This window comes from Salvelinus sp. IW2-2015, linkage group LG28, assembly GCF_002910315.2.
Source record: "Salvelinus sp. IW2-2015 linkage group LG28, ASM291031v2, whole genome shotgun sequence".
NCBI classification, from domain to species: Eukaryota; Metazoa; Chordata; class Actinopteri; order Salmoniformes; family Salmonidae; genus Salvelinus; species Salvelinus sp. IW2-2015.
In genome coordinates this window covers 32,622,454-32,640,984 of record NC_036868.1, presented here as the reverse complement: position 1 = coordinate 32,640,984, position 18,531 = coordinate 32,622,454, and the positions used below count along the sequence as shown (strand labels likewise).

The 18,531-nt window shown below is 44.9% G+C and overlaps 1 protein-coding gene across 1 annotated transcript in view; it reads left to right on the top strand.

Moving 5' to 3' along the window:
• myt1la (myelin transcription factor 1-like, a) overlaps window positions 1–18,531 on the top strand; it is a 53,270-nt gene that overhangs the window by 17,478 nt on the left and 17,261 nt on the right. The window contains exons 6-9 of the mRNA XM_023973918.3: window positions 9,547–10,088; window positions 11,874–13,016; window positions 15,066–15,200; window positions 15,848–15,938. Coding sequence (XP_023829686.1) covers window positions 9,547–10,088; window positions 11,874–13,016; window positions 15,066–15,200; window positions 15,848–15,938 — 1,911 coding nt within the window. The remainder of the gene's footprint in view (window positions 1–9,546; window positions 10,089–11,873; window positions 13,017–15,065; window positions 15,201–15,847; window positions 15,939–18,531) is intronic.

Genomic DNA, 18,531 nt, shown 5'->3' with positions numbered 1-18,531 from the left:
CAGGTTTGCCAGAGACTGTATAAATCTATTAAAAAATTTCAAAAACGGAAATATTCATTTAATATTACATATTACATTTAACAAATAACGGCACGCCTGTATATGTGGAGTTCATTCCTTTCTTCTCTGCAGATCCTCTCAAGCTCTGTCAGGTTGGGGCGGGGTAGCCTAGTGGTTAGAGCGTTAGAGCGTTGGACTAGTAACCGAAAGGTTGCAAGAACGAATCCCAGAGCTGACTGTAAAAAATCTGTTGTTCTGCCCTGAACAGGCAGTTAACCCTGTTCCTAGGCTGTCATTGAACATAAGAATTTGTTCTTTAACTGCCTTGCCTAGTTAAATAAAGGTTAAATAAAAAAGGTTGGATGGGAGCGTTGCTGCACAACTTTTTCAGGTCTCTCAAGAGATGTTCGATTGGGTTCAAGTCCAGCTCTGGCTGGACTCAAGGACATTCAGAGACTTGTCCTGAAGCACTCCTGCGTTGTCTTGGCTGTGCGCTTAGGGTCGTTGTCCTTGTTGAGAGAGTTAATGTGCTTACTTTTCTCCTTTTCATCATCTTTCCTTCAATCTGACTAGTTCCCTCCCTGCCATGAAGAACATGGCCAGCCCACAGCATAATGCTGCTACCACCATGCTTCACCGTAGGGATGGTGCCAGGTTTCCTCCAGATGTGATGCTATGCATTCAAGCCAAAGAGTTTAATCTTGGTTTCATCAGACCAGAGAATCTTGTTTCTCATGGTCTGAGAGTCTTTAGGGGCCTTTTGGCAAACTCCAAGTGGGCTTTCATTTGCCTTTTACTGAGGAGTGGCTTCCAAATCATGTCCAATCAATTGAATTTACCACCATTCCAATCAAGTTGTAGAAACATCTCAAGGATGATCAATGGAAACAGGATGCACCTGAGCTCAATTTCGAGTCTCATAGCAAAGGGTCGAATACTTATGTAAATCATGTATATTTTTTTTTTTTTTTTTAATACATTTGCAAACATTTCTAAAAAACTGTTTTTGCTTTGTCATTATGGGGTATTGTGTGTAGATCGGCAATTAAAAAAAAAAAATCTATTTCAGAATAAGGGCTGTAACGTAACAAAATGAGGAAATAGTGAATGGGTCTGAATACTTTCCCGAAGACGCTGTAATGTGATTCATTTGAAACCCGGCAGCCTATAGTGTGAAAGCTGTGGAGGAAGAGGTAAAGCCGTGGAGGGAGGCGGCTGTGTCTGGGTGTAGTAATGAGAATCACTGTCGCTCACACCGCACACACATGCGCATGCATGTTTGCACTCACTCACGTTCGCGCACACACTGGGAAGACGATGCTAGCTATTTAAGAGTCTGGCGCCATTAGAGCAACCTCAAGACAGGGTCTACTGTTTGTCTGCTACAGCCCTGCTCTGTGAAGTAATACATGAGACAGAAAGAGAGCGAGAGGGGTTGGATGACAGATGAATGGAGGGAGGGAGGGAAGGAGAGAGATAGAGAGGAGGGGGTGGAATAGGAGGAGAGGAGGAGTGAGAGAGGGATGGAGGGAGAGATTTGAGGAGAGAGAGAGAGAGAGGGAGAGAGAGGAGGAGAGAAGTGAGAGGAGAAGATGAGAGAGGAGAGACGAGAAGAGAAGAGGATCGGGGAGACCAAGATTGAGAGAGAGAGAGAGAAGGGAGAGAGAGAGAGAGAGAGAGAGAGAGAGAGAAGAGAGGATGGGGGAGACAGATTGAGAAGAAGAGAGAGGAGGAGAGAGAAGGAGAGAGAGAGAGAAGGAGAGAGAGAGAGAAGAGAGGAGAGAGAGAGGAGGAGAGAGAGAGAGAGAGAGAGAGTGAGAGAGAAGTAGCGAGCACAAACACGTGACGAGATCGGATAGAACAAATTACATCACAAGTCGGGAGAGAAATAGAGAAGTAGGCCGGCTAAGGCATCACACATGCCTACATTTCCACTGATCATATGTGTGTGCAGTTGAGGTTCTAAAGTACTTTCTCCTATGTGACAGTGTGTGGCTCAGATGTCAGACAAACCATTGGTATGCTGGGTAACTGCCCTGGTCTCAGAGGGTTTGGATCCAGTTCTGCATCACAGGACTGAGTGTCATTTCTGGTTCACTGCAGCAAGTCACTGCACTGACTAGTCACATGTGTTCTGATTCGATTCCCAAAATGGGGAAGCAGGGAAGATAGGTGTGGAACCAACCAAAGGGACATGAAGGGAAGAGATGGCTTCTGCCTGTTAAATATTAAGGATTAATCCTTCACCTTAGCTCTGGTTGGCTCTCCTCCCTACAGTCTTGCTGCATCGCAGCACGCAATAGGACAGGTTCGAGAGAGAAAGAGAGAGAGAGAGAGAGAGAGAGAGAGAGATAGAGAGAGAAAGTGAGAGAGAAAGTGAGAGAGAAAGTGAGAGAGAAAGTGCGAGAGAAAGAACGATTGAGCGAGAGAGAGAGAGCAACAAAGACAGTGAGAAATAGAGAAATAGGGCGGCTGAAACGCCTACATTTCCACTGATAATATCAGATGTGCAGTGGACGTTCTGCAGTTTGATGTGTTACATTTAAATGAATTATAAAGAAACAAGTATGAACATGTATAGTACTGTAAATCACTCTGAATAGGAGTTTCTCCYAAATGACTCAAATGTAAAAATGTAATAAACAAGTCAGTGCATACATGAATCTAGAAATAATCACAGGCTACACATCTAATCAAGGTGTAAATTAAAGCCAGTTTTTGTGTTATATGTTGACATCGGTACATACAATATTCTCTCTGTTAAATATTTCTGATTTGGCGTGTTATCGTTTTATTCCATGTCTTTTCCATCACCCATATATTCTGAGAACATAAAGTCTTAATATTTGGTCTAAAAGTGAAATACTTCCTTCGTAAATCCACTGGTTGGTAGTGAGCTGATGGGGGTCTATGGTGAGCAGCTTTTGTGCGGGTGGGACTGCCATGTCTAGAGCTGGCGCTCAGTAATTGCCTAGGCTTTATGCAGATGAGGTTGAGTGCAATCTCTCACTCCCTCTCCCTCCCTCCATCCCTCGCTCTCTCTCACACACTGACTCTCTCTCTCTCTCTCTCGCGCTCTCGCGCTCTCTCTCACTCACAACCCACCTCACTCCCACTCTCTCTATGTCTGTCTCTCTCTCTCTCTCTCTATCTGTTTAAAAAAAATGTTTGCCAGGCCATCATTGTAAATAAGAATTTGTTCTCAATTGACTCGCCTGGATAAATATCTCTCTCTCCCTTTTTCTATCTCTCTCTCCACCTCCCTCCCTCCCCCCGGTTGATGTATGACTCATATGGACTGAGCCTGCGAGTGGTATAATTCAGGTCCTGACAGGTAGCACTCACTAAAACGCTGGGAAGGGAGCCAAGAGCTGGTAGCAGGCAGTCGAGGCGAGGCGAGGCGGGGGGTGGGGGGGGGTGGGGGGCATAGTGCTGCAGAATGGCCTCTCAATGTGGAAAGTGAGGACAGCCTGCCTAGGCATTGAGACAGAGTCACTCCACACACCTAGCATTTGCGTTGCCTTTTGTGAGAGCTACTTGCAACAGGCTTTTATTCCATCCAAGCTGTTGTCTTTTCTCACTTAGAGATCGTGGCCGGGTGTACGTTGGGTTGTTTTCCTCCGATTAAAATAAAGTGTGTGTAATTACAGTTTTTGTTGTTAGATKATTTAATACCATGGAAACATGCGTCCGATCCTGAAACCAATCATGTTTAATTCCGAGTGATGATAACATCTTTTCATATATTAGGGAAGATAACGATATATGGTCTATACTTGGCATCTAGGTTTCTTACTTATGAGTTGCACATATTAGGAAATGGGGAGGGGAATGCTATAGTATTACAATAGACATTACTGTAGTATTTACTGTATGGTTTTTGTGGACTGTAGTATACTGTAGTATTCTTCAGTATACTAAAACATTCTATAGTAAGTAGATGGGCCTTGAAGAATCATATTTGTGTTAGCAACCACCAGTAGGCCCTTGAAAGAATCGTATTCTGTTTAGCTAACCACCAGATGGCCTGGAAGAATCTATTCTTGTTTAGCTAACCACCAGAGCCTTGAAGAATCGTATTCTTTTTAGCTAACCACCAGATGGCCTTGAAGAATTCGTATCTGTTTAGCTAACCCAACAGATGGGCCTTGAAGAATCGTATTCTTGTTTAGCTAACCACCAGATGGGCCTTGAAGAATGTATTCTTGTTTAGCTAACCACCACGATGGGCCTTGAAAATCGTATTCTTGTTTAGCTAACCACCAGATGGGCCTTGAAGAATCGTATTCTTGTTTAGCTAACCACCAGATGGCCTTGAAGAACGTATTCTTGTTTAGCTAACCACCAGATGGGCCTTGAAGAATCGTATCTCTGTTAGCTAACCAACAGATGGGCCTTGAAGAATCGTATTCTTGTTTAGCTAACCACCAGATGGGCCTTGAAGAATCGTATTCTTGTTTAGCTAACCAACAGATGGGCCTTGAAGAATCATTCTTGTTTAGCCTAACCACAGATGGCCTTGAAGAATCGTATTCTTGTTTAGCTAACCACCAGATGGGCCTTGAAGAATCGTATTCTTGTTTAGCTAACCACCAGATGGGCCTTGAAGAATCGTATTCTGTTTAGCTAACCAACAGATGGGCCTTGAAGAATATCTTGTTAGCTAACCAACAGATGGGCTTGAAGAATCTATTCTTGTTTAGCTAACCACAGATGGGCCTTGAAGAATCGTATTCTTGTTTAGCTAACACAGATGGGCCTTGAACTGTGTGGAAGACTCATTCATTTGTCCTCAACTCTCAAGTTTCAGGTTGTATTAGTCGCATGTAGAGGACACACATGGTATACACCGCCCAACAAAATGCCTACTTGCAGGTTCCTTCTCAACAATGCAACAACAATAAGAACTAATAAACATTTAGCATAAGTATAAATACAGAAAGGCACAATTTATAGTCCAATATTTACACATGTTTTGTGGAATTGGGGATTGGGAGGCAAGTCTTTTTTGCTACACAGTATGTTAATCTAAGGGTCTGAGGGGTTTGTTTGTAGTCTATTTCTGTTTACGGATTTATCCATAACTGTTTTCAACTGTGAATCTTATCCAGAGGTCTTTTTATGTGTGTCTTTTTTCCCCTGTGAAGCACTATACTGCCTCTTCACACAAAACTATGACATGAGGTCCTCCCCATCCTCCTCAACTCCTCTGCTGCTACGACAAAGATAACATTTATACTGGTCGCCTGAATGGTGTCTGTGTTTATGATTGTGTGGGTGTGTCGTGTGGGTGGTGTGGTGGGTATGTGTGTGTGTGTGTGTGTGTGTGTGTGTGTGTGTGTGTGTGTGTGTGTGTGTGTGTGTGTGTGTATGAGGACTTTTTTGCATCAGTGATGGGTGTTGTAGGTTGGCTGATGACATTGGTCTGATGGATGTTCTTGTTCAGGCACATCAGAAGACCTGAGCTGAGGAGGACTCATTCTGACCAAAGATGTCTATTATATTGACAAGATATTTGAGTGGCTGCTCTAACAATGGAAATACATGTCGTCAAAGATTGAAGGCAGGCGGCAGGAGGCGAGATCAGGTGGGACCATTCTTTTTATTTATTTWTTATTWTTTTTTACCCAATTTTTCTCCCCAATTTCAATCTTGTCTCATCGCTGCAACTCCCTAACGGGTTTGGGAAGCGTCCTACGAAACATGACCCGCCAAACCGCGCTTCTTAACACTCGCCCGCTTAACCCGGAAGCCAGCYGCACCAATGTGTCGGAGGAAACACWGTTCAACTGATGACCGAGGTCATTCTAACCAATGAGAGAGCAGGTACRCGTGTGAACAACAGGCACAACTCCGATATAAAGTCATTTCTTTCAAAGTTGCCGAAATGCCAAGTGCATCCACTTATATCAGTGCTTAACAACCAACCATTACGAAACTTCTATTCGATCAATTACATGTTTGGTCACCAAATTTGACACTATCATTTACCTCCATACAAAAATCCCTCACTTCGCGGTCTTATTTTTGTGGACAGATTTTGGGTGGAGTAAACCCTCTTGCTTCATCTCTTCCTCTCTGTCCTGACTCAAGATTTCACTAGTACTTCCTGGATCCATTATTCTTAGCCACACCATTGCAGCATGGAAAATGTAGTCAATGCTGACTGGACATGTATTCAAGGCATTTATMTGCTTCTTATCTGTCCATATATTCAAAACAGTAAATAAACAGCTAATATAAAACACATATTCAAAAGAAATACTCAGACCAATCAAGCACGGTTGTCAGATACTCTTATTGCTGACATTCCATAACATTCATTATTTGTCTTCAGGAATTGTAGTCAATCACTGCAGCCTGTTGGTTGTTGTCTGTACGTGTTAGATAGCCAGAGAATCTCCATCACAGCGTTCTACAGACATATATTGTGTGTTGCCTATGCAGTAGGGAGGAACTGAGGGCGCCTGCGCTGCAGTGTGACATCCAGAGCCCTCCAGAATGCAGAATACCAGCTCTGCTTTTGTTATGCTTTTGGGGAGGGAGGAAGGGTGAGAGGGAGGGGAAGAAGAGGAGAGAGGGCGATGTCTGTCAGACTCAGAATCACTGCTTTCTCTCCCTCTCCCTCTCCCTCTCCCTCTCTCTCGCTCTCCTTCTCTCTCTCCCGCGCTGTCAGTCTGCTCGGATGGCAAATTCCACTCCTGAGGGGGAGATCACCATGGTGACAGCGCTGTGCCACACATGCCTGTGGATGYTGCTGCAGTATAGGGCACAGAGAGCAGGGCGCTCCTATGGCAACTCATATACAACGAGAGCCGCACGCCGCTCTCGCCCACACACCCCTGTGGTGCCATGAGCCGTTATGGCAATGTGCAGCTAGTGAACAGTGTTTATGGTAGGATGGAAACCGCCGGAACATGCCTTTGGTAACCCAACCAATTAAAGGAGACAGGTAACATTGCAACAATTCAGAAATTCAGTTGAGACTATAAACTTGTACAGCACCAATCCCATAGAAACGTTTGAAATTGTTAGCTAAAAAAGAGATTTCTGTATTTCCTACTTTGACGGAGCTAGATTTTATATGCCTCGATAGAGGCTACTGATGACAGAAGCTCCAGAAAAGGTTCAGGTTCTAAAAGGCTCTAACTTGATGATTTTCTTCAGGCATCAGAGGACTAAACCAAAGGATTTGTTTCCACAGGAGATTTCTCTGAGGGAAGTCATTATTAATCTCCCCAGCACTGAAAGCCGTATACATCCCTCCCCCCTCCCTCCCTCCCTCCCTCCCCTCCCTCCCTCCCTCCCTCCCTCCCTCCCTCCCTCCCTCCCTCCACATAATTACAGCACAATCCCTCTCCAACATGTCTGCAGTGTTCCCTTATTCAAATGTGGCTTAATTACCTGTGGAATTTTAATTGGTGTGGCCTGCCTGTGGGAGACGTTGAGGTGTCCAAGGTCATACTGAGCCGAGCATGCACACACACACACGCACACACATGCATGCGCAAGTACGCTTGCCAAGCAAACACACACACACACACACACACACACACACACCACACAACACACACACCACACACACACACACACACACACACCACACACACACACACACACACACACCACACACACACACACACCACACACACACACACCCGTGCACACACAAACACACCACACCACACACACACTGAGACAGACGACAGTCTGCCACCACAAGCTGTTTGCCTAACAGCTATAAGATAAATAATATTGGTTAACCCAGAACTAAAGTCTTGCGTAATTGGTCAGATGCTCGATTAAGTTCTGGGTCCATACATGTTATTTGAAGAGATGGAACGAGGATCGGAACCAGAACAAAGAGCTTCTCCCTCTCTGCAAGTTACAGRCAAGTCTACGGGCCAAATGCCCCCTCCTCTTTCCCAAATTTCGAAAGATGCTAACACCTGTAAAATAGTGATTTGTCCAAGGCACCGGATCTAATGCTGTTGGTAATCTCACGCATCCCGTTGTATCGTGACAGATCTAAGGTACCATTTATGTTTACGTGGTCTGTCCACAAGAGATTATAGGATAAAAGGAAGAGAGGAAGAGAGGGATCATACGAGGGGAAGACACCAGGGCAAAATAAATGTCAGATGAATGCAAATGAAAATGGATCCCTCTCTGACCACAGCCTGTSCTCTCCCTGCACATCTTTGGCACCTTCTTCTTGTTCTTATTCTCTAGYCTGTACAGCTGAATCGACAATAAGAAATGGATCTACCAGTTGCACGGGTGATACGTTGTGTGTGGGGCGGTTATATGTATGTACCCTAACTGTTGTGTATAATTCAAAATGGAGCAGAGATGGAGAGGCCCATTAGCTGGGAATGCGTTGTTGTTGTGCCGATTGCCGGTGGTCCTTCAGTCTGACCGAGACTGACGATTTGCACACATTAGGGCAGGCTAGGCCGGATCCATTGGCTGAGTGAGAGGGCGGATAAACGGCGGTAAAGAGAGTAGAAATGTGGGCCATTTCACAGCCCGATGACTCCTAACCAAGCATGTGAGCTGCATGCACGACTGTGAGGAAAAYATACAGGACGGATGGGCCTCTACACAGTATAACCGGCGTTCCTAGTCATGTTTTTATGTTTTGATGCGCATACAGTAGAAAAACATTGGACAATGTATGATTGTTTGACTGGAAATTCTCTATACAAGAGACAATGACAATACATTTGAAATCTCACTATGTCTGACCAAGTTTAATTGTTATATCTGTATTGTCCGCACCGGAGTTTCAGGTGTGGTCCTGCTTTTCTAGCCTGGAATCCACACTGAACATCGCTCTGTTTTACTATTGTTTCGCGTCAACAATAATGAAACATATGATATTGAGTGTGGATTCCAGGTCGACTACTTCTAGTCTACATTCACACAAAGAACTGTGGCATATCATCACTGTCTATTCTAGTCTCATTGATAAAGAACACCAACCTTCTCCTCTCCCTTCCTCAATACAAATAAGCCCTTTCATATGGAAATAGAGTAATTGATTCCCCAAAACCCACATTAAAACCGTGCATAATTGCAATCGCTGTTTTGGAGCAATTAWAGGAGAATTTCTCAACAGCTAATGATTATTATGGGATTTGTGTAATTGAGGGCTGGTTGAATAAGCTTTTGGTTTGGAGGCTGAGTCTTCRAAACTAAGTCTTCTGGCTTTCCGCAATGCAGTGGCTGTTGGGAATTTAAGGAATTTAAGTGAAGTAGAGCATGCATTTTCCCAAAATTAYGGTATGTAAAATTGGTTTGGAAATATGTATTTCCGTTCTTGTTTAGTTGACATTATGCAATGATTGACGTCATCACAATACTATTGCATTGTAACATGAAATAGAAATCATGTAATTTACCTTGTGCCAGATTGCCAATATACGGCATCACGGTATCTAGATATCTCTATATTTCTAGTTATCTATATATCTCTAGATATAGAACACTTACCTTACTAAGACCATTGAACAAATCTCTATTCCTCTCATGTCTTGTGTATAGTGTCTATGGCTGCCCCCTGGCCAAGAAGAGGAAGACCCAGGAGAAACAGCCTCTGGAGCCTTCCCCCAAGAGGAGGCCCTACTTAACCCCTACCGACCCAGAGCTGAACCCTGCTGCCATGTTCCCCTCCTATGAGCCTGAACCCATGGACGAGGGAGAGGAGAAGGAGCAGGGGGAGGTAGATGGGGAGATTCAGGAGGAAGGAGAAGAGGAGGAAGGGGAGGAGGGGGAAGAGGTAGAAGAGATAGAGGAGGAAGGATTTTCTGAGGATAACGGGGAGCTAGGTGAGGAAGAGGAGGAAGGAGAAGAGGCAGATGAGGAGGAGGATGAGGTGGAGATGGAGGTAGTAGGGCCAGTGGAGGTGGAACAGGTGGAGGAAGGGATAGAGGAAGATGAGGAAGCAGATGATGGGGATGATGAAGAGCAAGAGGAAGGGGAGGAGCAAGAGGAAGAGGAACAGGAGGATGAGGGTGACGAAGATGAACATGAGGAGGAAGAAGAGGAGGAGGAGGAAGAAGAGGTCCAGAGTCACCATGAGCCAGGTGAGTCCATATTTCCAATGTTCTGTTTCTGGGGAAATAAGAGGGTAATAGTGTTGGGTGGAGCTGGGAGATATTTGCTACACTAATAAGCTGCCACTTGAAATTACATCCCTGAGTCTAGGATATACTTCTTATCAACGCGATGCACCTTTGATGTGGCCAGTGAGAGCCATACCCAATCATGGAGAGATGGAGGCATAATATCCCAGAGAGAATTGAGTTGTTGAAATGGGACTGTCAGGGTGGAGGGAGAGAGGCATGATGGTCAATCTGGGAACATGTGGCCAATAGGGTCCTCAGGAGGAGAGGGGGGTGTAGTAAGAGGTCCTCTACCTTCAGTGTACCAGATGTGCCTGCTCTCCCTCCATCAGCCCTCTCCCTCGCTCTCGCTCCCTCTGCGTGTCCTCAATCGTTTCTGACAGTGCCTTCAAGAGCAATGGCGAGAGGAGCTCTCTGAGTTATTTAACTCCCCTTCCCCTCTCCCCTCCCACACACCCCCGTCTCAGCGGACGTGTCACATGTGCTCAGTCTCCCCCCCCCTTTCCTCCCATGGAAATGGCTTCTCTCGAGGATATTTTGGGCTCCCGAATCAGAACACCTCATACGTCTCTCTCATTCCTTCCMGCTGTCTCATTTGCCGCTGTCCCTAAAATCAACACTGAAACGTATTAGGTGAGGGTGTTACATGGTTCTCAGAAGCTCTGGATTATATGTTTTGTGAAGAATGGAAGAATTAGAAAGCATTTGGTTCATTAGTCATACTATATACTTTGGATTTATTTGATGGATTTTATACAGGCAATGACTGGCCAAATATATGATTTACAACCAGGGCTCTAAAGTGCGACCACATATTTTGCTATATGACCTACGGTTTTAGTTTGGGAGAACTAGTCCCTCCCAAAATTCTCTCTCTCTCTCTCTCTCTACATATATATATATCATTTTTAATGATAAGGCTTCCCTGTACTATTGTTACCTGGGCGCAGATTCGTTAGCGTCATAAATGCACAATTTCAGCAGCGAAAACTGCTCGTTTCTAGTCCAATGTTTTTTTGGGGGGCCTGCATTTTACACTCATAAACCATGCCGCAAGCGTTCAAAAACTATTCGCGGGTTGTTAACCATTTGTTTTACATCTTGTTCAGTCATGTTTGTTTTTTTGGTGTTTTTTTTTAGAACCCTGTCTACAACATCAAAGTATTAAAGGGGCAATCAGCAGTTGAAACAATAACAAAGGTTCCTCCCTGACACTGTTTCAGTAAAAAGCTGAGGGATGGGGTTGGTGTAATGTAACCACTCTCAAATGCAGAGCTAAGGATGCAAGGACTGAACATCCATGATATCAAAATTATAGTTTTAACCATGTTTTAAGACTACACAGTGTTTGTTTACATTTACTTTGTTTACAATCATTGGAGTAAAACAAGGTTATATTTTGGATTCTGATGGTGTACGGCAGTTGAACTAAGCTCATGAGGCATTTTCTAAGTTATATTAAGACATAAGTTCAAAAACGGACGTAGCAACTGCAGATTGTCCTTTAAATCTCTCTAACATAATCAATTCAATGTGATCATTAATATCCAAACCAATATACATTAATACATTGAGGCCATTTAAGGGCTTAGTAGTCAGTAAACATCACATAACTGGCATAAATGTTTTTGAAAAATGTTGAATATTATATTAATATCCCAAAGAATTAAACTWTGACGGGCTAGTTCTTCATCTACCCAACTATAGTAAGGGCTGAAAGGTCTATCCTTCCTTTCCTGACCACAGAGAACCGGCACAAAAATGGCGGACAATCAAAGCATCACCCTACGGGACAGAAGGATAACATCAACAACAGCGCCCCTGGCCCTAACGTCGGCCCTAATGGTGAAGAGTATGAAAACTATGATGAGCTGGTGGCCAAGTCCCTTCTCAACCTGGGGAAGATCGCCGAGGACGCCGCCTACCAGGCCATGACCGAGTCAGAGATGAACAGCAACTCCTCCAACAGCGCCGGCGAGGACGATGATGACGATGATGATGACGAAGAGGGCAACGAGCGCGGCGGGGGCAGGAAGGGCAAGCTGAGCGTGGATCTGGACAGCGACGTGGTCAGGGAGACGGTGGATTCGCTCAAGCTGTTGGCGCAGGGCCACGGCGCTGTGCTCCCCGACGATGGCTACCCAGAAGGCGCCGGTTTGGAGGATGGCAGGCATCCCAATGGGCGACCCCACCACCATGGCGTCAGGGGTCAGGCTGAGGAGAGCGAGGAGGAGGTGTGCCTCAGCAGTCTGGAGTGTCTGAGGAACCAGTGCTTCGACCTGGCCCGCAAGCTGAGCGAGACGTCGCCTTCCGACCGCCTTGGACACCCCGGCCTGCAACACCACCAGGCCCATCAGAACCACCACCCTAACCAGTCCCACCACCACCTGCAGCATCAAACCGTCCACCATCACCACCAGGCTCAGCACCAGCCTCCGGCTCAGGCCCACCACCTGCCCAGGTACGAAAGCTGCCAGGAGGGCCAGCAGCCAGACGAGCGTGGGTCCCTGGAGCGCAGCTACTCGGACATGGTCAACCTGATGAAGCTGGAGGAGCAGCTGAGCCCGGCCTCCAGGGGGGGCTACTCGGCCAGCTGCCACCAGGACGGGGACGAGGACACCACATCGGTGGCCTCGGACCGCTCGGACGAGGCCTTCGACATGACCAAAGGCAACCTGTCCCTGCTGGAGAAGGCCATCGCCATGGAGTCAGAGCGAGCCAAGGTCATGAGGGACCGCATGGCCTCGGAGGGACATCATATGGTGGCCCGAAGGGACAATCATCATCACCACCACCACGGCGAGCACAGCCCCAGRCAGAGCAGCGGGGCGGAGGAGCGCAAGTCCAGAATGCACCACGATGGGTCAAAGAGAGCATACTACCCTAAAGGTAACCACTCCCTGAAAATCTCAACACACCCATTCACGACATGTCAGCTAGTATCCTCACCCTGTTGTGTACAGTATTGATGATCCACACAGTGCTAACTGCATTTCAGTCAAACTGGACCGCCTCTATATTTAATTAACACTCAAAGGCTAACAGGCCCTGGCCTACTGATAGTGTTTCAACAGGCACCAACAGGCCCCACAGTAACAGACTTACGTAACATCAAGCAGTGTAACTGACGTCTTATTTCGCTCATGAATCTAATAACATTGGACGTTTGCTTGACCCCTGCCCAGTAGTTCAGCTCCTCGCTGGGAGTAGACGGACACATTTCCCCTGGCTGGTCTCAACGCTGCATATCGCAGTGGCAGCAGCAGCATCGACTGCAAGCTTATGTTGTTAAATAGGCCGGCATGCTAACATCAGAGGCTTGGCTTGTCAGGCATGAGTAATGGCAATCTGCAAGGCCCGTTAGGACAGCAAATCTCATCTGCGGGATTCCATCCACGGCCTATTTCTTTTAAATCCACTCTGATACACACCCCCACCGCCTGTGGGAGTGAGTCGTCCCGTCTCTGTGTGTGCATTTATTAACCCATAAGAAAGCTTCAAAGCAGATCAGTGGGTAGCGTTTCAGACAGGGTCATTACGTTAGCATCAGGGGGGTGGCGGTGGCACATGGCGTTCATGATTGTTGGATTGTGATGCTGTGTTTTGAGTGACATTCCAATGGACACAATGGACGTTGATCTAAAAGTGAAATACTGCAGATACTGGTCTGCTCTGGTTGAACCAACGGTGACATTTTAGTAGTTGAAATCCAAAGCCATTTGAAGTCATTTCTCTAGATAATTCTGCCCATTGTTCTAAGTCTCCAACAACACGTCTTGCCATCAGTAGCCACAGACCGTTGAATGGCACGATTCAAATTACTATTAATAAGGACCACCCATCGTCGGTTATCACAGATATGTACTGTAATGGTATGTAATTATCTTCCATTAGCATAGGAAGCTAGTGGGGGGAATTCTCAAGGAATAGGATTAGTATGCATAATTTCAGTCTYGAGAACATATAGCTGGCTATACTATGTGTATACGGCTCTGGTAGAACCCTACAGATCTGTCGACATGCTATTTGTTTTTTCCAATAGCCATAATAACATTATAAAAATCTATTCTCAATGAATCATTTTAAATTCAAAGTCTTCATCATCAAAGGAAGGGACTWTGGCCTTTTTTCTAATGTTGCCATGGGGTCGGGACTACTGATTAGAATTTCAGAATAAAAACATTTTGGGACAATGCTTATACACACATTCTGTGCTCAACGTGGTTGGGTTTGTGCCTTGTCCTTGGGGGCACCATTGACGATTGGTGGAGATGGGGGCGATAGCGAGCTCCAGATATACATATGGGAGAGCTACTGATAAGCCAGTTTCACACAGGCTTAGTCATTCTGTGTTATCGCCACAGCGTGTACATTTTTTTATGAAATATGAAATTGCATTTCTGGGGTGTTGGGATTGAACTATTGCACCAATTTTCCTATGTGAGAGTGTGGGGGTGAGGGGGCTTGCAATTACATGTTAAACAGGTGAGAGTAGTCTGCACTCTTAGAAAAAAAGTTTTTCAAAGGGTTTTTCGGCTGTCTCCAGGTAGAACCCTTTTTGGTTCCTGGTAGAACCYGTTTGGGTTCCATGTAGAACCCTCTGTGGAAAGGGTTCTACATGGAACCCAAAGGGGTTATACCTGGAACCAAAAAGGGTTATTTATAGGGTTGTCCTATGGGGACAGCCGAARAACCCTTTTAGGTTCTAGATACTTTTTTTTCTAAGTGTTTGCTTCTTACCACCTCCTAACTACTAGGGCCAATTTGGGGGGATAATACTGTTAAAAACCGATATGAATTTATGACACTCTAAATGCAGTAAATTAAACAACAGTGTAATGGGATTAATAGCRGTGACATACTGTAGTACCCTGGATGAAATGCTCACCTAGATAGTGAGATGAATTTTTAAAACCCCAATATTGTTCTTCTTGGTAGATTCTGCAAGGGGGGACAAGAAGGAGAGTAAGTGTCCGACMCCGGGCTGCGATGGGACAGGCCACGTCACGGGTCTCTACCCCCACCACAGGAGCCTGTCAGGCTGCCCCCACAAGGACAGGGTGCCACCAGAGAGTAAGTCCCATTGAAAAYGTCTTATGTCCTGCTTGGGGAGATTGGATTGAGCATTGCCCTCCCATCGCCTGCATTTTTTTAGTTGGATCTCATTTTCTGTTGAGTTTCTGGGTAACTCTTTTCCAGCAATTGCCCTTCAATGGTTCTCGTGTTGGGTTGACACGAGGTCGTCTTCCGATCAGCATGGGGCCGCGCTCCCTTTCTTTGCTTTCACCCTGCTTGATCACTGTTCATGCCTGCATGCAAAGTAATGTCTCCTCCATAGATCAGACACCTAATGGCGTGCACATCGCTTTGTGAGACTACTTACGTGAACCAGASCGTACCTCTAACTCTGCTTCAGTAAAGGACATAACGTACTATGTAACATTAGTTAGTACAGCTAACTTCTGCCTAGATACCGTTTTCAATCCCACCTGATTGGTCGATCAAGATTCTGCCGAATGACTAACAACATGCCCAACTACCTCTGAATGCTGCTTGATGGAATCCATTCTTTTTCTGMTGCCCGCATGAGCATCAACATTACATTTTAACAGTGCATGCCACTTTCTCTGCTCACTACCTAATAATAGTTGAACAATAACCACTGACTCTGGGTGCTCCTAACCCCTTGCTGTCTCTCACCTCTCCCTGTCTGTCCTAAGTTCTTGCAATGTATGAAAATGTTCTAAAGTGCCCTACTCCTGGCTGCTCGGGGCGTGGCCATGTCAATAGCAACAGGAACTCCCACCGCAGGTGAGTGGCTGGCAACYAGGCAGAGCATGCACTGGGAGAGAAAATACAAAATAAAATAGGGGAATCAATGTATAGTCTGATAGAACATAATAATAAAAATGGTATCTCTATCCAGGATCTAAGAAAGAGAAAAAAGTATTCAAAACTGGTATATGTGGGGGTGCCATAGGAGTCTGCCACTAGGTACGGTGTGTCTCAGGGTCAGGAATCTATTGTCAGCAGGTACAGTGCCTTCAGTATTCACACCCCTTGACTTTTACACATTTTGTTGTGTTACAGCCTGAATTGAGACTTTGTGTCACTGATCAAGACATAATACCCCATAATGTCAAAGTGTAATAAAAAAAAAATCATTTTTTTACTAATCAATTAGAAATGAAAAGCCGAAATAAGTACAGGAGTAAAAATATCACATAATAAGTTGCATGGACTCACTCTGTGTGCAATAATAGTGGTTTTTGAATGACTACCCCATCTCTGTACCACACACATAAAATGTTCTGTAAGGTCCCTCAGTCGAGAAGTGAATTTGAAGCATGTTTTACTCTGTACAGGCTTCCTTCTTTTCTCTCTGTCAATTAGGTTAGTATTGTGGAGTAACTACAATGTTGTTGATCCATCCCCAGTTTTCCCCTATCACAGTCATTAAACTAACTGTAACTGTTTTAAAGTGACCATTGGCCTCATGGTGAAATGACTAAACGGTTTCCTTCCTCTCCGGCAACTGAGTTAGGAAGGACGCCTGTATCTTTGTAGTGACTGGGTATATTGATCCAAAATGTAATTAATTCACTGCTCGACTGAGGGACCTTACAGATAATCGTATGTGTGTGGTCTTTTCATTTSTTATTCATTTGTAAACATTTCGAAAAACATAATTCCACTTCGTGTGTAGGCCAGTGACATTTTTTATATATTTTTTATTCCGTCTGTAGCACAACAAAACATGGAAAAGGTCAAGGGGTGTGAATACTTTCTAAAGGMAMTGTACATTCTGTAGGTACGCAGACAATATCACACACAAGGCATACACTATGAATACACAATGCACACACACACACAMGCACGCACACAAACACACACCTCCCTCTCCACCCGCAGTTGCTGTAGGCCATGTTATATAGAACACATCTTGTGGGACTGGCACACACACACACTGTGTAGTCATTAGGAGTGTTGGGGAGCAGTGCATAACAAAATGGAGAAAAAAAATGGAGATGTATAGCTTTTGTGTCTCTCGTTTCTCTCCTCCTCGCTGTTGTCATGGAAACTATGATACTGACAGCAGTCCTTCTGTCAGGTTGTCACATGGTCCTCACAGATTTCCTGAACACTGAAATGCGTGTGTCTGTAATGGCGAGTGTGTGTGTGTTGTGTGTGTGGTGTGTTGGGTGTGTGTGTGTGGTGTGTGGGGTGTGTGTGTGTGTGTGTGTGTGTGTGTTTGGTGTGTGTGTGTGTGGTGTGTGGTGTGTGTTGTGGCTGCTGTGTGTTGTGTGTTAACGGGCTGGTCCGTATAACATTTTTTATTTCACGCATGGATATGAAATGATTAGGAGACGCCCCCGGCACCATATTTGTCTCACACACAAAAGCAGCGACGGTTTGTGAGAACGACTGATTTGTATGTGTATGAACAGCCTGGTCTCATAAACTAGACGTAACATAGTAAACGTAAATCAAATCAAATTAGTATGATATGTTACGTTTGGTATGGTTACGTAAGACAGAAGGTTACTTAAGACAAAAATATAGTAGGATGGTTGGTCGTGCCGGATGGGTGGGCGTATAACGCAAACGTCTAGCAACCCAAAGGTTGTGTGTTCAATTCTGATCACAGGTAACTTTAGCATTGTAGCTAATTAGCAACTTTGCAATTACTTACTACTTTTTAGCTAGTTTGCAACTACTTAGCATGTTAGCTAACCCTTTCCCTAACCCTAACCTTTATCCGTTAACCTAACTCCTAACCTTAACCCTAACCTTAACCTTAACCCTAACTTTAACCCGTAACCTTTAGCCAGCTAACATTAGCACCTAGCTAATGTTAGCATTAGCCACCTAGCTAACGTTAGCCACAACAAATTGGAATTCGTAACATATTAAATGTTTAGCAAATTCGTAACATGATGTACAAATTGCAATTCTTTACATATTGTACCAATTGGAATCCGTAACATATCATACAAAATGGATGATGGACATCCACTAATTAATACATACCATTCAAAACTTAACATATCATACTAGTTGRAGTGTCCCRGATTTACATTTACTATGTTATGTCTACCACTGAGTCCAGTTTCGTTTGAAAAACTACTCTCATATACTGTAAGAGGTGCAAATGTGAGGGAGAAAGGGGAATAAAACGAGGGGAAAATAGAGGATGAGGAAGCAAGAGGGGGAGAGGTGAGGCCGTACAGTAGCTAGCATTGTGGTGAATCAGTTCTCCCCACTGTGCCTACCCAGAATGCCTGAAAAGACTGAGGTATATAGCTAAGAGGATCTCTCTGAAGCTCAGCAGCCTCTCTCGCCCAGGCAGCCAATAACATGTATCTGCAAAGCTCCGGCTTTGCAATAAAGAACTAGGCCATAG